Source organism: Hyla sarda, chromosome 7, assembly GCF_029499605.1.
Source record: "Hyla sarda isolate aHylSar1 chromosome 7, aHylSar1.hap1, whole genome shotgun sequence".
NCBI lineage: Eukaryota > Metazoa > Chordata > Amphibia > Anura > Hylidae > Hyla > Hyla sarda.
The window spans coordinates 9,700,664-9,723,970 of record NC_079195.1 but is presented as its reverse complement, the minus strand read 5'-3'; the positions used below and the strand labels follow the sequence as shown (position 1 = coordinate 9,723,970).

At 44.5% G+C, this 23,307-nt stretch overlaps 1 protein-coding gene across 1 annotated transcript in view; it reads right to left on the bottom strand.

Annotated features, from left to right (window-relative positions):
- Positions 1–2,822: 2,822 nt before the first annotated feature.
- The window catches only part of LOC130283079 (putative nuclease HARBI1), a 29,481-nt gene continuing 8,996 nt past the window's right edge, over positions 2,823–23,307 (bottom strand). Inside the window, exon 3 of the mRNA XM_056532269.1 lies at positions 2,823–2,929. Coding sequence (XP_056388244.1) covers positions 2,823–2,929 — 107 coding nt within the window. The remainder of the gene's footprint in view (positions 2,930–23,307) is intronic.

The following is a 23,307-nucleotide window of genomic DNA, read 5'->3' as shown; positions in this document are numbered from 1 at the left end:
TTACCCTCTGGATACTTAGACAGAAATTTACTAAATGAGCTCCAGGCCATATCGTACACCTTATGCGTATTGCTTGATAATGAATCAATGAAAAGATGCTGTGCTGCCCGGAAGTGCTCATTTAATTCAGGATGAGTAAATGGTGTGATGGTAGCTGAGCCCCAGTGACATCTGCCTCTGGCATGATCTGAAAGAAAAGGGGAAAATTATGTCTAGAAAGTACGTCGGCAGCCACGTTCTGAATCCCACTGTGTGTATATGTGAAATTGAAATGGTGATGAAGAGACAACCAAATCAGCCATCTAGCTAACATCATAACTGGATTATTAGACCTCCCCTTCAACAAGATGTCTACCGTGGCAGCATTGTCGGAAACAAATAAAACCGTTGAATTCTGCCATGCATGCCCCCACACCTGAGCGGCCGCTACAATGGGGTAAAGTTCAAATAATGCAGAATTGCGCTTGAATACTTCTAATTGATAAATCTCAGCCGGCCAGTGGCCCGCAAACAAATGGGTACCCCAAAATGCAGCAAAGTCCAAAGTGGATGCAGCATCAGAAAATATCATGAGTGACTGACTGATCACGGACCTTAGGGATAAAAAAGGAAATGCCATTCCAATTGCTTAGAAAAGATTCCCACATAGCCAGATCTGCCATTGCATGATAGTCTAAGTGAATTATGCTGTTTTGAGCAGGAGCTGACGGTAACAATGCAAGCAGGCGGGATATGAAGGTACGGCCTTGTGGAATGATGCGCATGGCAAAATTTAGCATACCCAGAATGGACTGTAATTCAACCTTCGTAACGTAAGGATTTCCCCTGATTTTTTGTATGGCTTGCCTAATCCTCAGCAATTTATCCTCAGGCAGCCTAGCCTCCATTTTTTGTGTGTCGAGCACGACTCTGAGAAAGGTGATAACTTTGGATGGACCCTCGACCTTTGCTGCAGATACCAGGACTCTTAGCTGTTCAAACGCAGCCAGCAACAGGTCTGAGTCTCTGGGAAAATTGTCAGCCGGCTCGATAAGCAAAAAATCATCATGGTAATGTATTGTGTGATGACATAAAAACCGGTTCTCCAAGATCCAGTGTAACACTTGAGCGAAACGATTGAAAAGCCATGGGCTGCTGCGTGCTCCAAATGTCAGCTTTGTAGCAAAATAATATGAATTCTGCCATCTGATGCCATGCCATCTCCACAGCTGGGGCAGGATAGGAAGGAGCTTAAATGCGTCGGAGATGTCTGCTTTGGATAACCAGGCTCCCAGCCCCATACTGAGAATGTCAGCAATAGCCTCATCGATGGAAGAATATTTCAATGCAAATTCTTCAGCAGAAATTAGGGAATTTAAACTGGCTATTCGAGAAGAATGTAGGGCGGACAAATCATAGATCAAACGTTTTTTATTATTGAATTTGCCTGTGACCAAGCCGATAGGATTAACCCTCCACGACTCAAATGGTGACTCTGAAAAGGGGCCTATAACGAAACCCTTATCCACTTCTGCTTGGATAAGAGTGGATACTGTCACTGGATCAGCAGATGCCGATAACAAATTTTTACATTCGAAAGTCTCCTCCGGCAGGGCCACCAGACCAACATGAAAGCCATTTTCGAAACCTGTAATTAGGAATCACATAAATTGTTGATCCAGATGGTCCTGCAAGAACTGACCCAGAAATACCGTATCCACCACTGCTAGTCAGGATTTTTCTGCTTTCTGAGAGAATGCTGTTTTTGAGTGTGCTCTAAAGCAGATGGTACATATGTGCAATAATCTGCACTGGTTATAAGTACAAGATGTAAAGTTATAATTGTTGCAAATTTGGGACTTGCCCAAATACCTGATTGGCCTGCCCATTTTATCTGTCATGCCAGAAACCTTGGACCCTTGCGACTGACTGACCCCTGAGGTGCTAGGTGAATTGCCTGCCTCATCAGTATTGACCGAGACACACCATTCCGTTGTATGAGATGAAGCCTGACAATTGCCGCAAACCGGAGCCTTGAGACAGTCAAAGTGATTACAGTAGATTTCTGTATCTATGGTGGTCCAGCTGATGGCATAATTAAATTGGCTCAAGGCTGCTTCCGCTTTAGCTGAGAATGATTTGTGATACTCGTAAAAAGTATGGCCACTATATTTGTGACTCAACTTCGTGACCTTATACAAGTAAAGGTCAAGTTCCTCCCTTCTGTCAGGCCTGGCAGTACAGATTATGTCTCGGTAAATACTGAATGCCATGATGAATTCTGATCGTGTCAGCTTCCTGCTTAATCCGACATCTTTGGATTTGAGCACCACTAATACGTCACCACAAGCTATTGTCTTATTTTCATTAAGATTGTGTGTAGCTACGAGCAAAGAAGCTAAGTTAATGTCTTTCCCATCTAATCTTTCTTAATGTGTGCCGGGATAAAATGTGCTGGTGCTATATTAGGAATTACTGATGAAATACCTGTCATGCTATATTGAGGTGTAGGATAAGATGGGATAACTGGAAGTGGTACCACAGCCGGAGGTGGCGCCATGGCTGGATGTGGTACAATAGCTGGTGGTGGTGCACCAGCTGAAGGAGGCAAAGCAGCAGCATTCCTACTTTCAAGGGCTTCCACCCTTGACTGCATATTATTCATGTTGGAAGCCATGCTGTTAATCAGGGCGTGGAGCTGTGTCAATGACGTGTGAAGTGTATTCATTGACACTTCCTCAGTGCTGTGACCTGCCGAATCCGCCATCAACAGTCTGTACAGCTCTGCCTTACGAGCAGAGGCTGAGAACGGTACGCCCCTCCTGACCAGCTCGGCAGTCAACTTAGGAACAGTCCAACCCCTTAATGATGGAACGCTTGCTTAGTCTGAAGTCCTGGCCACATTCTCCAAAACCGAAGCCGACTCCTATATCGGATACGTGCAACATTTCTAGAAAACATCCAACCAAAACCAAATTATGTACTAGATTTTTAATAAAACCAATAACCAAAACCTTCTATCGCCACTAACCACCAGAAACCCGTGGCTTACCTGAACCATCTTACCTGAGAACCTGAAACAATGAACTATGCATAATGTACAACCAAAGACGTGTCGGAATGTACCATGACTTTGAAGCAACCTGTAGGCATGACAGGTCTGAAAAGAAAGTGACAGTGCTTAACTGTGCAAGCCTAACCTAATTAATTGACTTACACCACTTATGAATACGTCAGTTACATGGATGTCAGAAAGAGGATGTGCATCGATGATGAAGAGAAGTAATCGCAACCCAAAGACGTGTTGGGTTCATGAGGCGATTACTTTGGAAATATATATTGTCTTACCCGAAATTTTGAAGCCTTCCAATCTGCCTGAAAATACAAACCAACTCCTATTACCATTATGCCGTTTTGCATTTCAGCGCAAACAATTCCTACCTAAGAACGGAAGCTGAACTAGCTGACGATCAGAACTGGCAGGCGATACCGACACCCAAATCTTCCACTATAACAGAGACTATAATTATGGCACAAATCTAGATCACCACAGTGCTCTACCTGCATGTGTCACTTCTAAAGACTTAACTTAGCTTACCCGAAACAATGTCCTGAATAAATCCTCAACCGATGCGAAATGTATTATGGAGAACAAATGAGGCTGAAATACATGTCCTGGGTAGCTCCTACAGACAAAGGCACACGATCTGGAGGTAATCAATAATAAGAATACTCTGAATTTACTGGCTACTTACACAATTTCTACAAGTGTCTGACCTGAGAAAAAATGCGAAATCTGAATATAACCTACGCTTAATGTCGTTGACCAACTTGCAAACACCAATGGGGAATCATTCAAAAGCCTGGACGAAGAGGGACAATACCTAAATGGGACAATTATATCTAAATGTATTGCGACAAATATGGGGATTATACATAGTAAAAGAAAAATATTAACCATAAATGCGTGCCAGAATATCACCGCTTAGACGAAATTACTGATCCTCAAGGAAGACCTCTCAGAATTCTGAACTAACACTGCAATATCCAGAATCACCTACAACAAACATGGTTGCATAAATGGAGATGAAATATGGCTTAAAAATATACAATTATGACTGTGGTAGCCCTTGGGGGGGGGGGTGTATGGTAGTGGTGGTATGGTATAGATATATAAGGGGTTAATGTTAACCCTAGAGTTCGTGACGCCAGGCTGACGCTGAGCCGTAGGTATACATCCTATATCTACTGCCCAGCAAGAACTTACAGTGAGCCTGCAATGTGTATACAGTATACACATTGATGGCTCACTTAACCCCCTGCTGAGCTGTGCACTATGCGCAAGCCCAGCAAGGAAAGAGTTAACTTACACTGCTGGACAGTGTAGGTTAACCCTTTGGGCGGTATACACTATATACTGAAATCTATAGATAGCTGTATATAGTGTATACAGAAGATGAATTCCGCTTACTTCCCTCTAGTCCCGGGCAGGTCCGTGTAGCTCCGCTCCCTAGTGATGGCGTCAATAGGGGGCGGAGCTACAGAAGGGAACAAGGCTAGTTAATCTGAAGCTCTGTTCACATTGTCCGTTTTGTATAATGTGAACAGACCCTTCTGGCAGTGTCTACCCAGACAGGGAGACTCCAGCTGTTGCTAAACTACAACTCCCAGCATGCCCAGACAGCCAAAGGCTGTCTGGGCGTGCTGGGAGTTGTAATTTTGCACCAATTGGTGGCTCCCTGTTTGGGTAGACATTGCATCATGGGTCCTCTCCCCAGCGGACAGCGCCAAAAATGTTGTAACCAATTTTTTGTGTTTTTTTTCTTCCCGTTGTCGGGAAGAGCCGGTACCAACAGGCCCGAAGCGTCAAAAATGGTGGTCCTGGGCCTAGGCGGTAACAGGCTGGCGTTATTTAGGCTGGGGACGGCCAGTAACAATGGTCCTCCCCCACCCTGGTAACGTCAGGCTGTTGCTGTTTGGTTGGTATTGTGCTGAGAATGAAAATACGGGGAACCCTATGCGTTTTTTAATTTAAATAAATAAAAAAACATATAGGGTTCCCCGTATTTATATGCTCAGCACAATACCAATCAAACAGCAACAGCCTAACGTTACCAGGGTAGGCGAGGACCATTGTTACTGGCCCTCCCCAGCCTAAATAACGCCAGCCTGTTACCGCCTAGGCCCAGGAGCGCCATTTTTGACGCTCCGGGCCTGTTGGTACCCCTGTGGCGGTGGGTACCGGGGTAATATTTGGGGGTTAGCTATTTTTGGGGCTAGCACTAAGCCCTGGCTTAGTAAAGGATTCAGTCAATAAGACCGGCTTCCACTACTAAGCCTGAAAATTCAATAAAAAAAAAACACAACACATTGGAAAAATTATTTTATTTAAAAAAAACACTCCCCCACAGCCCTCGTTAACCATCGTTAAAAAAAATCCGCCGTAATCCATCGAATCCGCAGTAATCCTCTGCATACACGGATCTGAAACGAAAAGATGCAATGTCTACCCAAACAGGGAGCCACCAATTGGTGCAAAACTACAACTCCCAGCATGCCTAGGCAGCCTTTGGCTGTCTGGGCATGCTGGGAGTTGTAGTTTAGCAACAGCTGGAGTCTCTCTGTCTGGGTAAACACTGCCAGAAGGGTCTGTTCACATTATACAAAACGGACAATGTGAACAGAGCTTCAGATTAACTAGCCGTGTTCCCTTCTGTAGCTCCGCCCCTAATTAATTCATCACTAGGGGGCGGAGCTACACGGACCTGCCCGGGACTAGAGGGAAGTAAGCGGACTTCGTCTTCTGTATACACTATATATAGCTATCTATAGATAGCTGTATATAGTGTATACTGCCCAAAGGGTTAATCTACACTGTCCAGCAGTGTAAGTTAACTCTTCCCTTGCTGGGCTTGCGCATAGTGCACAGCTCAGCAAGGGGTTAAGTGAGCCATCAATGTGTAAACTGTATACACATTGCAGGCTCACTGTAAGTTCTTGCTGGGCAGTAGATATACGATGTATACTGTATACACATTGCAGGATCACTGTAAGTTCTTGCTGGGCAGTAGATATATGATGTATACCTACGGCTCAGCATCAGCTGTTCTCCCGACTCTGTAGCCCTGAGAACAGCTGATCCCGACATTCACATCAGGAGGATCGCAGCGGGTGTCAGGAGGAGTGACATCCGCTGGGATCTGTCCCTTACTGCAGGTACTACTACTCCCAACATGGAGCACACTCTGCTCTATGCTGGGAGTTGTAGTACCTGCATTAATAGACATATCGCAGCGAGTGTAACTTCTGACACCCGCTGTGATCTGTATTAATGCAGGTACTACAGCTCCCAGCATGGAGCAGAGTGTACTCCATGTTGGGAGTGGTAGTACTTGTAGTAAAGGAAAGATCCCTGCGGGTATCACTCCTGACACCCGCTGTGATCCTCCTGTATAATGTATGGATGCAGCGGCCGCTCTCCTATGGTCCCCTGCACGGCCGTATATATACACATATTCCTATTTCTCACAGAGAGCTGTGATTGGCTGGAACCATCTGGCCAATCACAGCTCTGCGGGAAATATGAATATGTGTATATATACGTGAGTGCAGGGGACCATAGAAGAGCGGCCGCCGCATCTATACATTATATAGGAGGATCGCAAGGGAACCTGGTGATCTGTCAATTATTACAGGTAACTACTACTCTCATCATGGAAGAGTGTGTTCCATGCTGGGAGTAGTAGTACTACCTTAAAAAAAAAAATTTAAGTAAAAAACATGCACACACAACATTTTTATTATTGTCGGCTACATTTTTAGTGCTTTACCTGCTCACATAATTTGATCCCTGTTTAAAAATTTATAAACACTTCATAATAAAAAAAGATACATTTCGTTAGATACAATTTTTTCCATCCCTACTGTATCTTTTTTATTATGAATTTTTATGGTACCCTACGAAATTTTAATAAAAAAGGCATGTCCATAATTTTTTAGGATCGCTAAAGTCCAAAAAAGAATAAATACATTTACCGAATGTACCCAAATACCGAATGTATCCGAAAAAAAAATCAAACTATCTGTATCCTTTTTATTATCTTTGCTATTAGAATGAATTCTTTACGGATAACGAATGCATTCGTTATTTACCGCATGCATTCGGGAAATAATGAATGCATTCGTTATTTTGCTATTCGTATTATCGTGGCTATTCGGGAATGTTCAAATTATGTTTTCGTGCATTCGGATCGGTCCGAATGCCCGAAAACGGTAAAATTCAGTAAATTAGACATTCGTGCCTCACCGGATTGCACATGTCTAGCTGACAGCTATCTGCCCCTCTCTGCTGCAATGCTCAATAACGTGAATAGGAGGTTTAGCAATCAATGATCCTTCTCAGAGTAACAGCACAGCACTCTGCACTCCTGCCTTTCCCTAATGCTGATGTGACTAGCAGTTGCAGTGTAACGCTGTGGTATGAGCTATTCACACACACACAGTCCCGTCCTCTCCATCTGACTGCATAGATGAAATGAAGAGAGGCAAGATGGCCGATTATATAGGGGCTGTGACATCACGGGGGTCAGTGAACACTGATAGGCTGCATCTCACATGTGATTCAGGGTCAGCCCGCCTACCTTCATTCCCGCCGCTGTTTCCCGCCCTCCCATAATCCCCTGCCCCATAAACTCACATGTGGATCCGCCATCTTAGCTCTACAATAGCCTGGAATGCTGTAAAATGGAGTTTAATGAAGCGATTCGCGCGATAGAATCGCGGCAATATTCATATTCATTGCGAATCAAATTTTTCATGAAATTCGTAAGGAATTCGGGTTCGTCAACTTCGATTCGCTCATCTCTACCCATCATACATTTATTTATTATTATATTCCGTATTCCTTCTTTATTCCCCTTCACCTATATCTGTTATGTTACACCCATGGAATCATGAACACTCCAATCATACATTGCATATCTTATCCATTTCCCGACTTTTCCACTACCTAATCTTTCCCCTTCTCATTTTTTTTCTATCTCCTCCTGTTTCGCTCTATTTTCCACATCTATCTTTATAACTGCTCTCTCCGGACCTTCCCGTCGCCTCTTCCGTCACTTCCAGCCACGTGACGTCCCGTGTAACGCATAACTGCGTTCCACAAGATATTCGTGTCGCACATGCGCACTATGCACATTCTCTCTCCGGCCCTTTCCGAATGTGGAGGGCAGACGTACCGGAAGTGGGTCCCGTCGTGTCCGGTCAGGTCGCCATTAAAAACGGACCTCTGCTTCTTCCACCCCACATTACGCAATCACTTGATCGCAACACCGGCTTCCTATTTTCTCCTTGCTATAGGCCCCCCGCACCTGCCTCCGCAGCAATCTATAGGTGAGCACTATACATTATTTACTATGGACTCGTGTTCCCGGCATTTTTTCCTTTCAATTGAATGTACCAGATGCCTCCATGATGTCCCATAATACCCTCTGTGTGACTACTCCTCCCGCCTCTATACTGCCTTCATATCCGGCCTAATGAAGCGCTTGTGGCACGAGACGGGTCCGTATCCCACGAACACTCCCCTACCTCTGTCTCCCTGCACATGGTTTGTGATATGGAATAAATCTCATCTGAAGAGCAACTAACGTGGTGAGTGCACTTGTATTCTTTCTCGCTATGTATAATATATACCTTTGCACTACTACACAAGTTGAGCACCAACTCCATATATCTGGCTGCTAACAAATGTCCACGGAGGGATACTCCAGCAGGTGTACATGAGCTGTGCCGGGTTGGCTACCTTTACTACAGAGATTTTTTTGGGTTCTTATGAGTGTTTTTTTGGATTCCTCTCAAATTCATAACCTTGAAAAAAGCTTTGGATTTTTATTTAAATTGTTTCCACTTACAAGACTGCTAGCTGAGATCAAAAGATTACCCACTGGCTGTTTACCAATTTTAGGCTGACTCTCCCACAAATGGATGACACCTCCCACATCACATCTCACTTTTATTGTCACCGAACTACCCACACACTTTTTGGTACAAGCCACAAGTTTGCAACTCCATGTTGCTTTTTTGGGGCAGGGAATGATTTTCAGCAGATTTTTTTTTTATGAAGATTCAAAAACAATAAAGTTTGCATCAAAAACATCAGGAGATTCCCCACAAAGATCATGGTAGATTTCTGTTGAATTTTTTCCCTCATCACAGGATACCTCTGTGTTCCTCAAAAGGTAGCTCATGATCGCTCAAAGTAAATGTGGATTCATGGGAGTATGCTTTTCCTGAACTACAGGGGGGGCCATTTCTATGGATACACCTTAATAAAATGGGAATGGTTGGTGATAATAACTTCCTGTTTGTGGCACATTAGTATATGTGAGGGGGGAAACAAGATGGGTGGTGACCATGGCGGCCATTTTGAATCCAACTTTTGCTTTTTCAATAGGAAGAGGGTCATGTGACACATAAAACTTATTGTGAATTTTACAAGAAAAACAATGATGTGCTTGGTTTTAACGTAACTTTATTCTTTCATGAGTTATTTACAAGTTTCTGACCACTTATAAAATGTGTCCAATGTGCTGCCCATTGTGTTGGATTGTCAATGCAAGCCTCTTCTCTATATACTGCTATATACTACTATATACACCGCAGGAGAAATGCCAGCACAGGCTTCCAGTATCCGTATACACTGCTATATACTACTATATACACCGCAGGAGAAATGCCAGCACAGGCTTCCAGTATCCGTATACACTGTTATATACACCGCAGGAGAAATGCCAGCACAGGCTTCCAGTATCCGTATACACTGCTATATACTACTATATACACCACAGGAGAAATGCTAGCACAGGCTTCCAGTATCCGTATACACTGCTATATACTACTATATACACTGCAGGAGAAATGCTAGCACAGGCTTCCAGTATCCGTATACACTGCTATATACTACTATATACACCACAGGAGAAATGCTAGCACAGGCTTCCAGTATCCGTATACACTGCTATATACTACTATATACACTGCAGGAGAAATGCTAGCACAGGCTTCCAGTATCCGTATACACTGCTATATACTACTATATACACCGCAGGAGAAATGCTAGCACAGGCTTCCAGTATCCGTAGTTTCAGGTGCTGCACATCTCGTATCTTCACAGCATAGACAATTGCCTTCATATGACCCCAAACATAAAAGTCTAAGGGGGTCAGATCGGGAGACCTTGGGAGCCATTCAACTGGCCCACGATGACCAATCCACTTTCCAGGAAACTGTTCATCTAGGAATGCTCCGACCTGACACCCATAATGCTGTATAAACTCAGGGAACGTGCAGCTTCAGTTCATAAAGAGGGAAACACATCATCATGGAGCAATTTCACATATCCAGCGGCCTTGAGGTTTCCATTGATGAAGAATGGCCCCACTATCTTTGTACCCCATATACCACACCATACCATCATTTTTTGTGTTCCAACAGTCTTGGAGGGATCTATCCAATGTGGATTAGTGTCAGACCAATAGCGGTGGTTTTGTTTAACTTCACCATTCTCAGAAAAGTTTGTCTCATCACTGAACAAAATCTTCTGCGTAAACTGAGGATCCTGTTCACATTCTTGTTTTGCCCATTCTGCAGCACCTGAAACTACGGATACCAGAAGCCTGTGCTAGCATTTCTCCTGCAGTGTATATAGTAGTATATAGCAGTGTGTACGGATACTGGAAGCCTGTACTAGCATTTCTCCTGCAGTGTATATAGTAGTATATAGCAGTGTGTACGGATACTGGAAGCCTGTGCAAGCATTTCTCCTGCGGTGTATATAGTAGTATATAGCAGTGTATACGGATACTGGAAGCCTGTGCTGGCATTTCTCCTGCGGTGTATATAGTAGTATATAGCAGTGTGTACGGATACTGGAAGCCTGTGCTAGCATTTCTCCTGTGGTGTCTATAGTAGTATATAGCAGTGTATATGGATACTGGAAGCCTGTGCTAGCATTTCTCCTGCGGTGTATATAGTAGTATATAGCAGTGTATACGGATACTGGAAGCCTGTGCTAGCATTTCTCCTGCAGTGTATATAGTAGTATATAGCAGTGTATACGGATACTGGAAGCCTGTGCTAGCATTTCTCCTGCGGTGTATATAGTAGTATATAGCAGTATATAGAGAAGAGGGTTGCATTGACAATCCAACACAATGGGCAGCACATTGAACACATTTTATAAGTGGTCAGAAACTTGTAAATAACTCATGAAAGAATAAAGTTACGTTAAAACCAAGCACATCATTGTTTTTCTTGTGAAATTCCCAATAAGTTTGATGTGTCACATGACCCTCTTCCTATTGAAAAAACAAAAGTTGGATTCAAAATGGCCGGCCTTATTACAGGCCTTGCAATGGCCACATTTAAAGCAGCCCTGTGTGGAAGTAGCTCCCAGCCATGTATTTGATGTTTGATTCTGCAAGTTGCTGTGAACCAACCTATTACCTACACTCTGTCCCTTCCGATACGTAATAGAGGGTCTTGGGCCTATTACCTCCAAAAGGTCATGGTCCAGTTGCAAAACGTTCCAATGTTTCTCTATTATCTTTTTGACCTGCATAGACATGTTATCAAATGTGCCGATAATTCTCGTGATATTGTCCGTGTGGCCCTAGGTTGTGGGACAAGAAGTTGGGTCCTATCCTGTCTTAGTGCTGTCTCAAAATATAGTCTGGGTAGCCCCGTTGGAGGAAACTGTCTCTCAAATCCTGGGCTTGATGTATAAATTCTGCCCTCTCTGAACAGTTCCTCCTGAGGCAGAGATACTGCCCCTCGGTATGCCCCTTTTGGGGGGGAACCGGGTGGCAGCTCTCCCACATCAGGAGGCTGTTCATTGCAGTTGGCTTCCTATATACTGCTGTTTCTAGGCTCCCCTGCGCATTTTTGCTAATGCAAACATCAAGGAACGCCAAATACTGTTCACTGATCTCAAAAGTGTAAGTCAATCCTATATCATTTTTGTTAAGATGTTGTACAAAAAGGCCAAAATTTGCCTTTGACCCTGCCCATAAGATGAATATATCATCTATATAGCTCAACCAAAAGGTTGCGGTATTGGCCAGGACCTCCTGCTCACCCACAAAGGCGATGGTTGCCTCCCACCAGCCCAGGGTAAGGTTCGCATATGATGGGGCACAGGGGCTCCCCATAGCGGTACCCCTGAGCTGGTGAAAGTACCACCCCTTGAATAGAAAAAAGTTGTGGGTGAGGATGTAATTGAGGAGGTCCAGCACTAGATGGTTATGGGCTTGATGGCGGGTTCCACGATAAGAAATAGTACGAGACAGCCTGTAACCCAACAACATGGGGTATTGAGGAATATAAGGCCTCTACATCATTGGAGGCCAATAGTACCTCATCTACAGTAAGACCCTCCAGCTTGCGCAATAGGTCCAGGGTATCACGAGTATATGAAGGTAGTGATGTCACAAACTCCCTGAGGTGTCTAAAGACACCTATATTTTGCCCAATCCCAGCCGCAATGAGGCACCCTTTGAGGGGAGAGAGCCCTTGTCGATTTTGGGAAGGGCGTAGAACGTAGGTACCACGGGGGTCTTGGAAGAAAGAAAATCAAACTCATCCTGTGTAATGAGATTATTGGCCTTAGTTGGAATCAAGATGTCCTTAAGTTCAATAAAATATTGTTGAGTAGGATTGGCTGGAAGGACCTCATATGTAAGGGGATCCTCCAGTAGGCGAGAACACATCTCTACATACTCATCATGATATAGGAGTACTATGTTGCCTCCCTTATCTGAGGGTTTTACAAAGAGATCCCTGTCTCTCTCCAAGCTCTCCATTACCATCCTCTCATTATATGATAATTATTAGACATTTGAAAATAGAGGGTGGAAATGGAGCGCAGGTCCTTCGTCACCAGTTCGATAAAGATATCTATACAAGACACGTCACCTATAGGGGGCATAAGGTTGCTTTTGGGCTTGCAATCAGTATACGGTCCCTGCCCTAAGATAGCTTCATTATCTTCCAAGAGTGACAGTTCATCTACAGAAAGGCCCTGCTCTCTTGCAAATCTATCTCTCATCTTGAAGTTTGTCACCTCAATTTACGAGCGAAGAGGTGGATGTCTTTTGTTCATATAAATGGATCATATCACGTGGTTGGAACAAAAGACAGACCCCTTCTCAAGACATCCACCTCTCGCTGCGTAAGGATATGTTTAGAGAGATTCACTATTTGGGAAGTATGATGCCCATCTAGGCTGGATATCTCCCTCGGTACGGTGGTACTCGAAGTTGATATGGGTCTGGATATGGGGCCCTCTAAAAAAGAGGACAAAGAGGCAGGTACTGATGATGAATATGACTGTCCTGTAACCCTGTATTAGTACTTGTGTTGGTATATTTCGTCCTCCGTTCCATGATTGATGTGACGTGTTTGTATAGTCCTGGGTGGGGGGTCTATTGTAATATCTTGCCCTATAGGAGCCCCTAGATCGGCACCCCCTTTGGTTACCTCGTGTCCTGTCTGTGCAGGATGTGTTCCTTTCTGTCTCGGAACGTAGATACCTCTGTTTCTGTATCTCTCTGTGTGGGATTTCTAGAAATCACGGTACAAGCCTTGTTTTCTTTAAAGTCCTGCAAATCCCGTATATAGTGGGAATGTTTCCTTCCCTTCAGAAAAAATTGGAACCTTTCTATAGTAGTTTGTAGTTGTGTCTCCTTACTAGCAAATTCAGGATCAAACTTAAATTTAAGTACAATCGCTTTTTGTTCTGCCAATTTTTTGCCAGCCAGATCAAGGTGCACCCTCTCCTCCTCTAGAAGGATATTAATGAACTCAAGCGAGCATTTGGTAGCGGCATCCTCCCATTTCTTGAGGACAGTGGTGGACCATAGTCTCTGTGCTGGCAAAATTGGGACCCGTAAACCTCTGGGAACAATTTGATTTTTTTAGATAGTTCTCAAAACATTGAATTTCCCAGAATGAGGTAATAAATGATTTCTGACAATTTTGTAATTCCCGAAATGCAGATCTTAATGATGGTGACGGGTTAGGTTGAGAAAAGGCTTTTTCAGAAAATATGTCTTTTGGCTTCTGATAACCAATCAGTAACATTAATAGTCCCCGTAACAAAATTAACCATATCAGAGTAATTATCAAACAGCAAAATAATATGTATATATCAGTATTGCCATATACCAGCAAGGTACAGAAGGAGCCCCCTCGGCAACCTAAATAGATAAGCAAATGTTGTTCCAAAGGAACAGGGGTACCATCTAAAACTTAACTTTTTAATATATGTGCTCGGTAAAATCACATAAGATTAAATATAATCAAATACCCTAATATATAAAAAACTCAAAAATGAAAATTCAATATATCGGTTACTCATAGGACCTATTGCTTTATTAGTGCCAACTGATCAACACTAGTGCTAAACTGCGTACAGCAGCATAAGGTGCTACTAGCTTCAAATATCAATGTAGAGGATATAACTGTCCCTGTCCCAACGCGTTTCCGTGTGGGGAACAAATCAGGATGGGTCCCTCACACTTCATCAGGGGACAACCATATAACAGAGGTGCGCTACTGTTCGCACTATAAACCTCAATCTAGTAAACCATCTGAGGCCAATGCAATATCCATGTACGCTAAATCAAGTATAGCCAAGCAATAAACTTAGCACATTCCACACAAGGGGTTAATCACAGGTTAACATCGTGGCACAAGCTTCATCTCCACATTAAGCACATTATGTAGTGTGATAGTCAGGTGCGGATTAGTGTTGATCGCGTATATTCGCAATTAGAATTTTAATTGCGAATATCGCATATTCTCGAATTCACGAATATTGCGAATATAGCACTATATATGCGCAATTACGAATATTCGTTTTCTTTTTATTTATTTTCACAGTACACATCACAGTGATCACTGATCATCCCTCTCTGCTTCCAGCTTGTGTTCTCTAAAGAAGGCTCTAATACTATATTCCCGAATATTGAGCCTCCCTTCTTTAATGGTATAGGGAACTAATGGGCTAGTGCAGTGGTCCAACCTGCGGACCTCCCAGATGTTGCAAAACTACAACTCCCAGCATGCCCGGACAGCCGTTGGCTGTCCGAGCATGTTGGGAGTTGTAGTTTTGAAACATTTGGAGGTCCGCAGGTTGGAGACCACTGCATTAGTGCATTAACTGTGATTTTTTGCCTTTTGTGGTCTATGGGGATCTCACAGTATGTTAAACTGTAAGATAAGCAGGAGGGTCTTGGCAGTACAGTGGATGGGAGACCCTTGTGGTGGTTTGACGGGACAGAGTGTTACAGTGTTAGTGTTGTGGTTTAACTTTTTTACTTATGATTGACAAATGTAGGTCAATTGATAATTAAGAATGAATGGGAGGTTAAAGGGGTACTCCGGTGCTTAGCTTTTTTATGTTTGGCTTTGCGTCCCTATTGTTCGTTTTTTTTTTTTTTTTACGCCTTGCATTTGTGTCTAAACTTACCTTTTATTAATTCAGGTTGTATAGTAGTTTTTGGGGCTTTTCTTGACTGGCGGTCGCATTTTTCTTCGCCATCTTGTGCTCATGACGTTGGCGGCTGCTGTGGGGCGGCGTTCCTTGAGGCCGAAGATTTCCACCCATGTCCGTAGCTCTGCCTTTTTTTTTTTTTTTTTCCTGGCACTTCCTCATTGGCTCCTTGCGATCCAATCACAGCGGAGCCAGCACGCAGCCGCACTTGTGTTTGGTTCAAAGTTAGGTTGTTCGTGCGCCATTCACTGCAGTCCTGGTGACGTGATTGGGCTATCCTTGCGCATGCGCTGTTTATCCATTCTGTGATTTGTCTGCTGCTGATTTGTTATTTCGCCTTTCTATTGTAATCACGGCTGTCCGATTTTTTACTATGCACATATGTTTCTTCAGGTGTCTTTGCTTGTAATGTTTGATAACCTGTTTGCACCTGTTGCTTGTGTCTATATAATAGAGGGGTTTTTTTTTACCCCAATTTGTGGCTGTTTTGGAATTTGTTCTATGTGTGTTTGTGAATCCCTGTGCCTTACTTTGGATAACGCAGATCAATTCTTCTTCTTGGTTAGTATCTTTTTATCTATTTTGGGTGGTGGGTTTGTTGGGGCCACAGGATATTGTTTTTTCTGTTTTGGCTTTTATATTTCCCGCACACTTATAAAATCTGTATTTCCAATACTCTCACTCCATTTTCCTTTTTCCTTTTTATTTTATTGTATGCATAAATGTAAATGGTCTGAGGTTATGTTGCTATGGGCAACGGGTCACATTTACCTTTGGCAAATAAGTGTGAAAATCCACTGTATAGTATGTTTTTTATTTAATTTGGTCTGTTTCCCGTAGCAACTTTGTAAGTTTTCCCTCTGTTTTGTGGCACGCGTCTATACTGTTGGTACATAATGGCCCTGATTTACTTGTGAATTTTCCCCAAGCAGCCAATCTGATAACTGATTTTGCTGTAACCAAGGTACATGATTACTGAAAGTAGTGATAGTATTGGTTTCATGGAGAAACCGATCATTTCTCATTATGGGTCATTTTTGGGTCACATTTCTCTTTTGGTTTTCTCCTTGGTGTATGCTGAGTAAGCAGGAAGGATTTCCTTTTATTCTTTCCATATGATGTTGGTGTATTTTTGCCACCGTTTTGGAGTCCAAATGTTGCAGAGGCCTAGAGCAGTGTTTTTCAACCTTTTTGGCATTGCAAAAAATCACGAGGCACACCATCATTTGAAAATGTGCAAAAAAATTTAACTCTGTGTCTATATCAGTATTTTACAAACAGTGTGCCTCGTGCTGTTGCAAAACTACAACTCCCAGCGTGCACGTCCAGCATTCGGCTGTCTGGGCATGCTGGGAATTGTAGTTTTGCAACAGCTGGAGACACACTGGTTGTGAAATACATGCCTATATTGACTATATATAAAGTAATTATCCAGCATATATCTTATCTGGCATATATCTTATTATGCCCCACATTAGGCTGTAGTTCCCCCACATTAGGTGCAGTATAGTGCCCACACATTAGGTGCAGTATAGTTCCCCCACATTAGGTGCAGAATAGTTCCCCCACATTAGGTGCAGAATAGCTCCCCTACATTAGGTGCAGTATAGTCCCCCACATTAGGTTCAGTATAGTTCCCCCACATTAGGTCCAGTATAGTTCTCCCCACATTTGGTCCAGTATAGTCCCCCAACATTAGGTGCTGTATAGTTCCCCCACAGACATACAGCCTTCAGCCATACAGTGTATTACTTTACTGAAGGCTGTATGCCTGTGTACTGCCCCACTTTGGTGTTCCAAACACCGCTCCTCCCGTCCGGCTATAGCAGTAGGTCCCTGGACGGGCGGAGCATTGCTCGGAACACCAAAGGAGTGGCGCCGATGGGAACACTTACCATGTTGACAGAGCGTGTCCACGCTGCTCCATTCCTCCGCAATTGTTGCTATGTGCGCACGCACGGCGTCAGTGACATCCCTGTGTGCGCTACCTCACGGCGTTCCCTGCGTTTGGAAAGAAAATGCGGCCCAGCAGGGACTTCATAGAGGCATCCCTGTGTCCCGCAAGAAACTTTTGGGACACAGAGATGTCCCGCGACAAAAACACCCGGAGGGTGTTTTTCACACGGCACACCTTACACTATGTCACGGCACACTAGTGTGTCGTGGCACAGTGGTTGAAAAACACTGGTCTAGAGCAACCATTTTTAACTTTTCAACATTTTGGAAATTTGTTTGGGTAAGGAAGCGCTAAGATTGGTTGCTAGGGGCTTTTCCTCTAAACCATTTGCCCAAAAACTACCTGGCGATTTCCAAAACCAAATTGTGGCGAACCAGTACAGAGGCAATGTGGTTCAGTTGCCCCGAGCAAACCATCCTATTATTTAGTCTATTTGTCTTTGGCCTTTTGTCTAAAAAAAATAAACACTTCCATTTGTTGCTATGGGCAACTCCACCACTTTTAATATGGACAGGGTAACCTAATTCTCACCCATTATTCCCCTCACAGTACAAACATACATTATGTGGCATTGTGTTCCAAACCGGTCCAAACTAAAAGTTGAACAGTTGTCCATAGCAACCAAGAAGATCCCTTGCTTCATTTTTTCAAAGCCATGGACATAGGGGGAGATTTATCCAAACCTGTGCAGAGGAAGAGTGGTGCAGTTGCCAACAGCAACCAATCAGATTGCTACTTTCATTTTTCACAGGACTCTTTACAGGGCTCTGAAAAATGAAAACTTCAATGTGATTGGTTGCTAGGGGCCACTGCACCACTCTTCCTCCGCACTGGTTTTGTAAAAAATCCCTCAGTGTGACTGTCTTTACAGCATTTTTGGCAGTGGGCTAATAGTGGGTCGAAAAAGAGGCGTTTTCCTAAAATCTCCCATTATGTGTTTCAGGGTGACAGTGTCAGAGTGATTTATCCCCTGTTTTTTAACATCTGCAGAATCTCAGCAGAGGTTTATTTATGGCTTTTCAACCATTGCAGCCAATGGTTAGCCCAATATGCTGCAGCAACATCTGGCTCTAAAATATGCACAGGGTACTGGCAACTTTGCCACCCAGTCCCACATGCGTATTTAGGGATGGAGATCTGCTGCAGATTTTCAGACTTTGCTTGACCTACACATTTCATAATTTTAGACATGTGATTTTTTGATCACCTTTTTTTATTCCAAAAATAAGGTAAATTGCATGTGTGAATGTACCCTAAGGGTACATTTCTGCAAACATTTTTAAAAAAGCAGTTAGGTTCAATACAATGTAGATTTTACGTTTTTGGCCTTCCACACAAAACAAAGATCCTCACATCTCCAGAATTTTGAAGGCTGGGTTCACATATGTCGGCCATCCGACATAGGTAAATTAAGACTAAATTTCGACGCACCTGAGGCCACAACTAAGGTGCACTTGTCATCAGTGGGATGGTATGCTGTGTCCATTGCTGCTGGACAATGGCCAGGGGACCGCAGCAAGCGTGGCCAAACATCCAGCGTCAAATTTGAAACACTGGCTGATTGGCAATTGGACCATTGAAATGAATGGGTTCAGGTTGAGCCCCAGTTTCCCTCTGTGTCATGACGGATGGAAACTGTGCAGGATGCAGCCCAGATGTCAACAAGCCCTTAGCCAACAAATATGCATGTGTTAAGGTCCCCTTCTTTTAGGTTGGCCTGTCTGCATTTTTGGTGGGCATTTTGTGGTGTCAAAATATTCCAAATCCAAAAAAGGATCCATACAAAGATTCTAATTGGGATGTCTACTGTTGCCTTCCCAAAATGAAAGGTTTGCTTGGGTAATGTATATGGCTACTGAGAATGGGTGTGTCTGGCAAATATGTAATGTCCTTCCCGGATTCGACTTTTCAGAAAGGTTATTGTTTTGGGGTTTGCAGTAAAATCACAAACGCGTATGCGTTGGCACAACCAGTCAGAAACGTTGCGTTGCTAACACATAGTTAGCACAATCCCCCCCCCCCCCCCCCCCAAAGTGGAGGACGCATTTCACTTTGGTTGGCTGATTGAAAAATGTTACATACAAAAGTGCATCCAGCAGAATGCTTTTTGCGCGAACACCCCCTTTCCTTACCTGTATGTGGTCCCATATAAGCCCAAACGTGTTTGGAATGGCCCTTTTTTTTTGGCAGATTTTGGGGGGTGGGGCACCAAGCCAGTGGCTTTTTGACTTACCTGACATATGCTTGAGCCATGAGAAATGGTTCCGCCATAATATATTTGGGAAACACATGCCATCAATATTTGTCACTTGTGTTCTTTTGCCCTAAATTGTCTCAATTTCCATTTTCCTTATGGACAAGATTTTAGGGGAATAAAGAAGTTGTCAAGGCTTTTAGGAAATGATTTGAGGAGCCAAATGGCTTACTTTTTGCTAATTTCCAACGTTTGGGAGGGTCTGGTTTGCCTAACTCACCTTTTTTTATTTTTGGTTTGGACTTCTTTGGTGTATTTTTGGCCAAACACAATGCACTTGGTGATGGGACTTAGCCAACAACGTGTCCATGTTTAAATATACCGTATTTTTCGCCGTATAAGACGCACTTTTTCTTCCCCAAAACTGGGGGGAAAAAGTTGGTGCATCTTATACGGCGAATACACCCCTATGGAGGCGGTCCCTGCGGCCATCAACGGCCGGGACCCGCGGCTAATACAGGACATCACCGATCGCGGTGATGCCCTGTATTAACCCTTCAGACGCGGCGATCAAAGCTGACCGCCACGTCTGAAGGGAAAGTGACACTAACCCGGCTGTTCAGTCGGGCTGTTCGGGACCGCCGCGATTTCACCGCGGCGGTCCCGAACAGCCCGACTGAATAGCCGGGTTAGTGCTTACAGGACATCGGGAGGGACCTTACCTGCCTCCTCGGTGTCTTCTCCGTTCAGGGATCCCCTGTATGGCCGGCGCTCTCCTTCCTCGTCATCACGTCGTCGCGTACGTACGTCGGCGTGCGTAACGACGTTATGGCGGCGACGGAGAGCGAGGATACCCGGCCGGCAGCAGAGACGTTCCGGAACAACGGGGACACGGCGACAGCGATGGAGCGACATCCAGGGCAGCGGTGACGGGTCCGGAGCGGCGGGGACACGTGAGTATTACCTCCTCCTGCAGTGGTCTTCAATCTGCGGACCTCCAGATGTTGCAAAACTACAACTCCCAGCATGCCCGGACAGCCAACGGCTGTCCGGGCATGCTGGGAGTTGAAGTTTTGCAACATCTGGAGGACCGCAGGTTGAAGACCACTATTGGGTTCAAAATCTTTATTTTTTAAGATTTTGCCCCTAAAAATTGGGTGCGTCTTATACGCCGGTGCGTCCTATAGGACGAAAAATACGGTACCTCTATTTTTTGTTTTAGACAACCTATCAAGGATCAAAATGTCATATTGCTTTGTGAAAGGCTGTTCGACCTCATGGCGACGTAAACCACACGGAGCGTCCCTACATACATTCCCTAAGGACATAGGGGGGCATGTATCAATGTTGGTGTAATATAGATTGAAATGTAGACGTTTTCAGGTGGTGCAAATTTGGCGCAATTGCGCCAAATTTACCATTTTAGCGCAAGGTCCCTTGATAAATTGGGCTGAAAGGTCACGATTGATCCAAGGTGGACAAGAGTGGACGTTGCCTTGCAAAGCGGTCTATCCTGCATCAAGGTACGTTGGTCTATTCAGTGATACATGTCTGTTGTTCCCAAGGCATTTTCTTTATATTAAGGCTGTTTTTTCTGCATTTTCCTTTAACATTTAGATAATGTCCCAGGAGATTGCAGAGGATTTATCCTTCGCGGGAGATACTAGTGCACCGGATCCCTCTAATGTGTGTGTTTAGAATACTCGTCGTTTAGGGTATAGCGAGCATAAAAACTTTTCCCAGCGCGAAATGTTGGTTTTGGTTGAAGAGGTTATGGGTTAATCTTTTTTTGTGTTTAAAATTTGTCATTCGTCGTGTTTGATTTTTCATTTTGGTGTGATTGATATTGTAGGATATAGTATTTTCGTTGCAAACTAGACTTTTTCCTTGTTTTGCTAACCTTCAATGCTGCTTGTGGTTAAAGCTAGTATTTATTGCAGTCTTCTTGAAACTGGGGCCCTCCCGATGTTCTCCAACTACAATTCCCAGCATGGCCGTACATCTGTTGGCTGTCTGGCCATGCCTGGAGTTAGTTTTTTTTTTTGCAACATCTGGAGGGCCCCAGTTTGAAGCCCGCTGCTTTCTTGTTTGTTAACCTATTTGTTCTTGTTTTATGTTAAATGTTGTCCACATAGACTTGGTAGTGTTTTAATATGTGTGTGCTTTCCACACCGGTACGTCTCATATTATAAGTTACATTGTGTTATCTAATACCCCCGGACCATTAAAGTATATGTGTTTTGATGGGTATTTTACACAGTGTTATTGATTTGTAACAAAAGCATGATGGCCCAGGTTGCACTCTTAAAAATACGCTGCCTTCAATCTGGCCAATCCATTATCTCCGGTTCCAAATCCCTTAGAGCCTGTACACATGTGCTTGCTGTGTGTCTGATTTTAGCTTGTAGGCACATTGGTGGAGATTTATCCAAACCTGGGCAGAGGAAGTGGTGCTGTTGCCCCTGGCAACCAATAAGAAAGCTTACTTCATCTTCAAAACTCCAAGAAGCAATCTGCTTGGTTGCTGTGGGCAACTGCACCACTCTTCATCTACACAAGTGTTGCTAAATCTCAACCATTTTGCTTTTCTAGCTTTGGAACAATTGTAACTACCGTATTTATCGGGGTATACCACGCACCGGCCTATAACACGCACCCTCATTTTACCAAGGATATTTGGGTAAAAAAAGTTTTTTACCCAAATATCCATGATAAAATGAGGGTGCGTGTGTGCGCTTGTATACCCCGATATACCCCCAGGAAAGGCAGGGGGAGAGAGGCCGTCGCTGCCCGCTTCTCTCCCCCTGCCTTTCCTGGGGTCTAGAGCGCTGCTGTCGGCCCTTTTCACCCCCTGGTTATCGGCGCCGCTGCCCGTTCTGTCCCCCTGACTATCGGTGCCGGCGCCGACAGCCAGGGGGAGAGAAGGGGCAGCGGCACCCATTGCCGGCGCCGCTGCCCCGTTGCCTCCCCCCATCCCCGGTGGCATAATTACCTGAGTCGGGTCCGCGCTGCTCGGGTCCGCGCTGCTCCGCTGCTCCAGGCCTCCGTTGTTGCTATGCGCTGAACGGCGCGGCGCATGACGTCAGAGCACCGCGCCGTGCATAGCAACGACGCTGGGGACCAGCGTCGTTTCTATGCACGGCGCGGCGCTCTGACGTCATGCGCCGCGCCGTTCAGCGCATAGCAACGACGGAGGCCTGGAGCAGCGGAGCAGCGCGGACCCAACTCAGGTAATTATGCCACCGGGGATGGGGGGAGGCAACGGGGCCGCTGCCCCTTCTCTCCTCCTGGCTGTCGGCGCCAGCACCGATAGTCAGGGGGACAGAACGGGCAGCGGCGCCGATAACCAGGGGGTGAAAAGGGCCGACAGCAGCGCTCTAGACCCCAGGAAAGGCAGGGGGAGTGAAGCGGGCAGCGACGGCCTCTCTCCCCCTGCCTTTCCTGGGGGGGGTATCGGCGTATAACACGCACACAGACTTTAGCCTAAAAATTTTAGCCTAAAAAGTGCGTGTTATACGCCGATAAATACGGTATCTATCTTGTTAAGTTCCCTTAAAAGCAAGACTTGTGTGAACATAAGCTTTTAGGTGTTCATTACCTATCCTTTTTTTTAGCCATATTCCT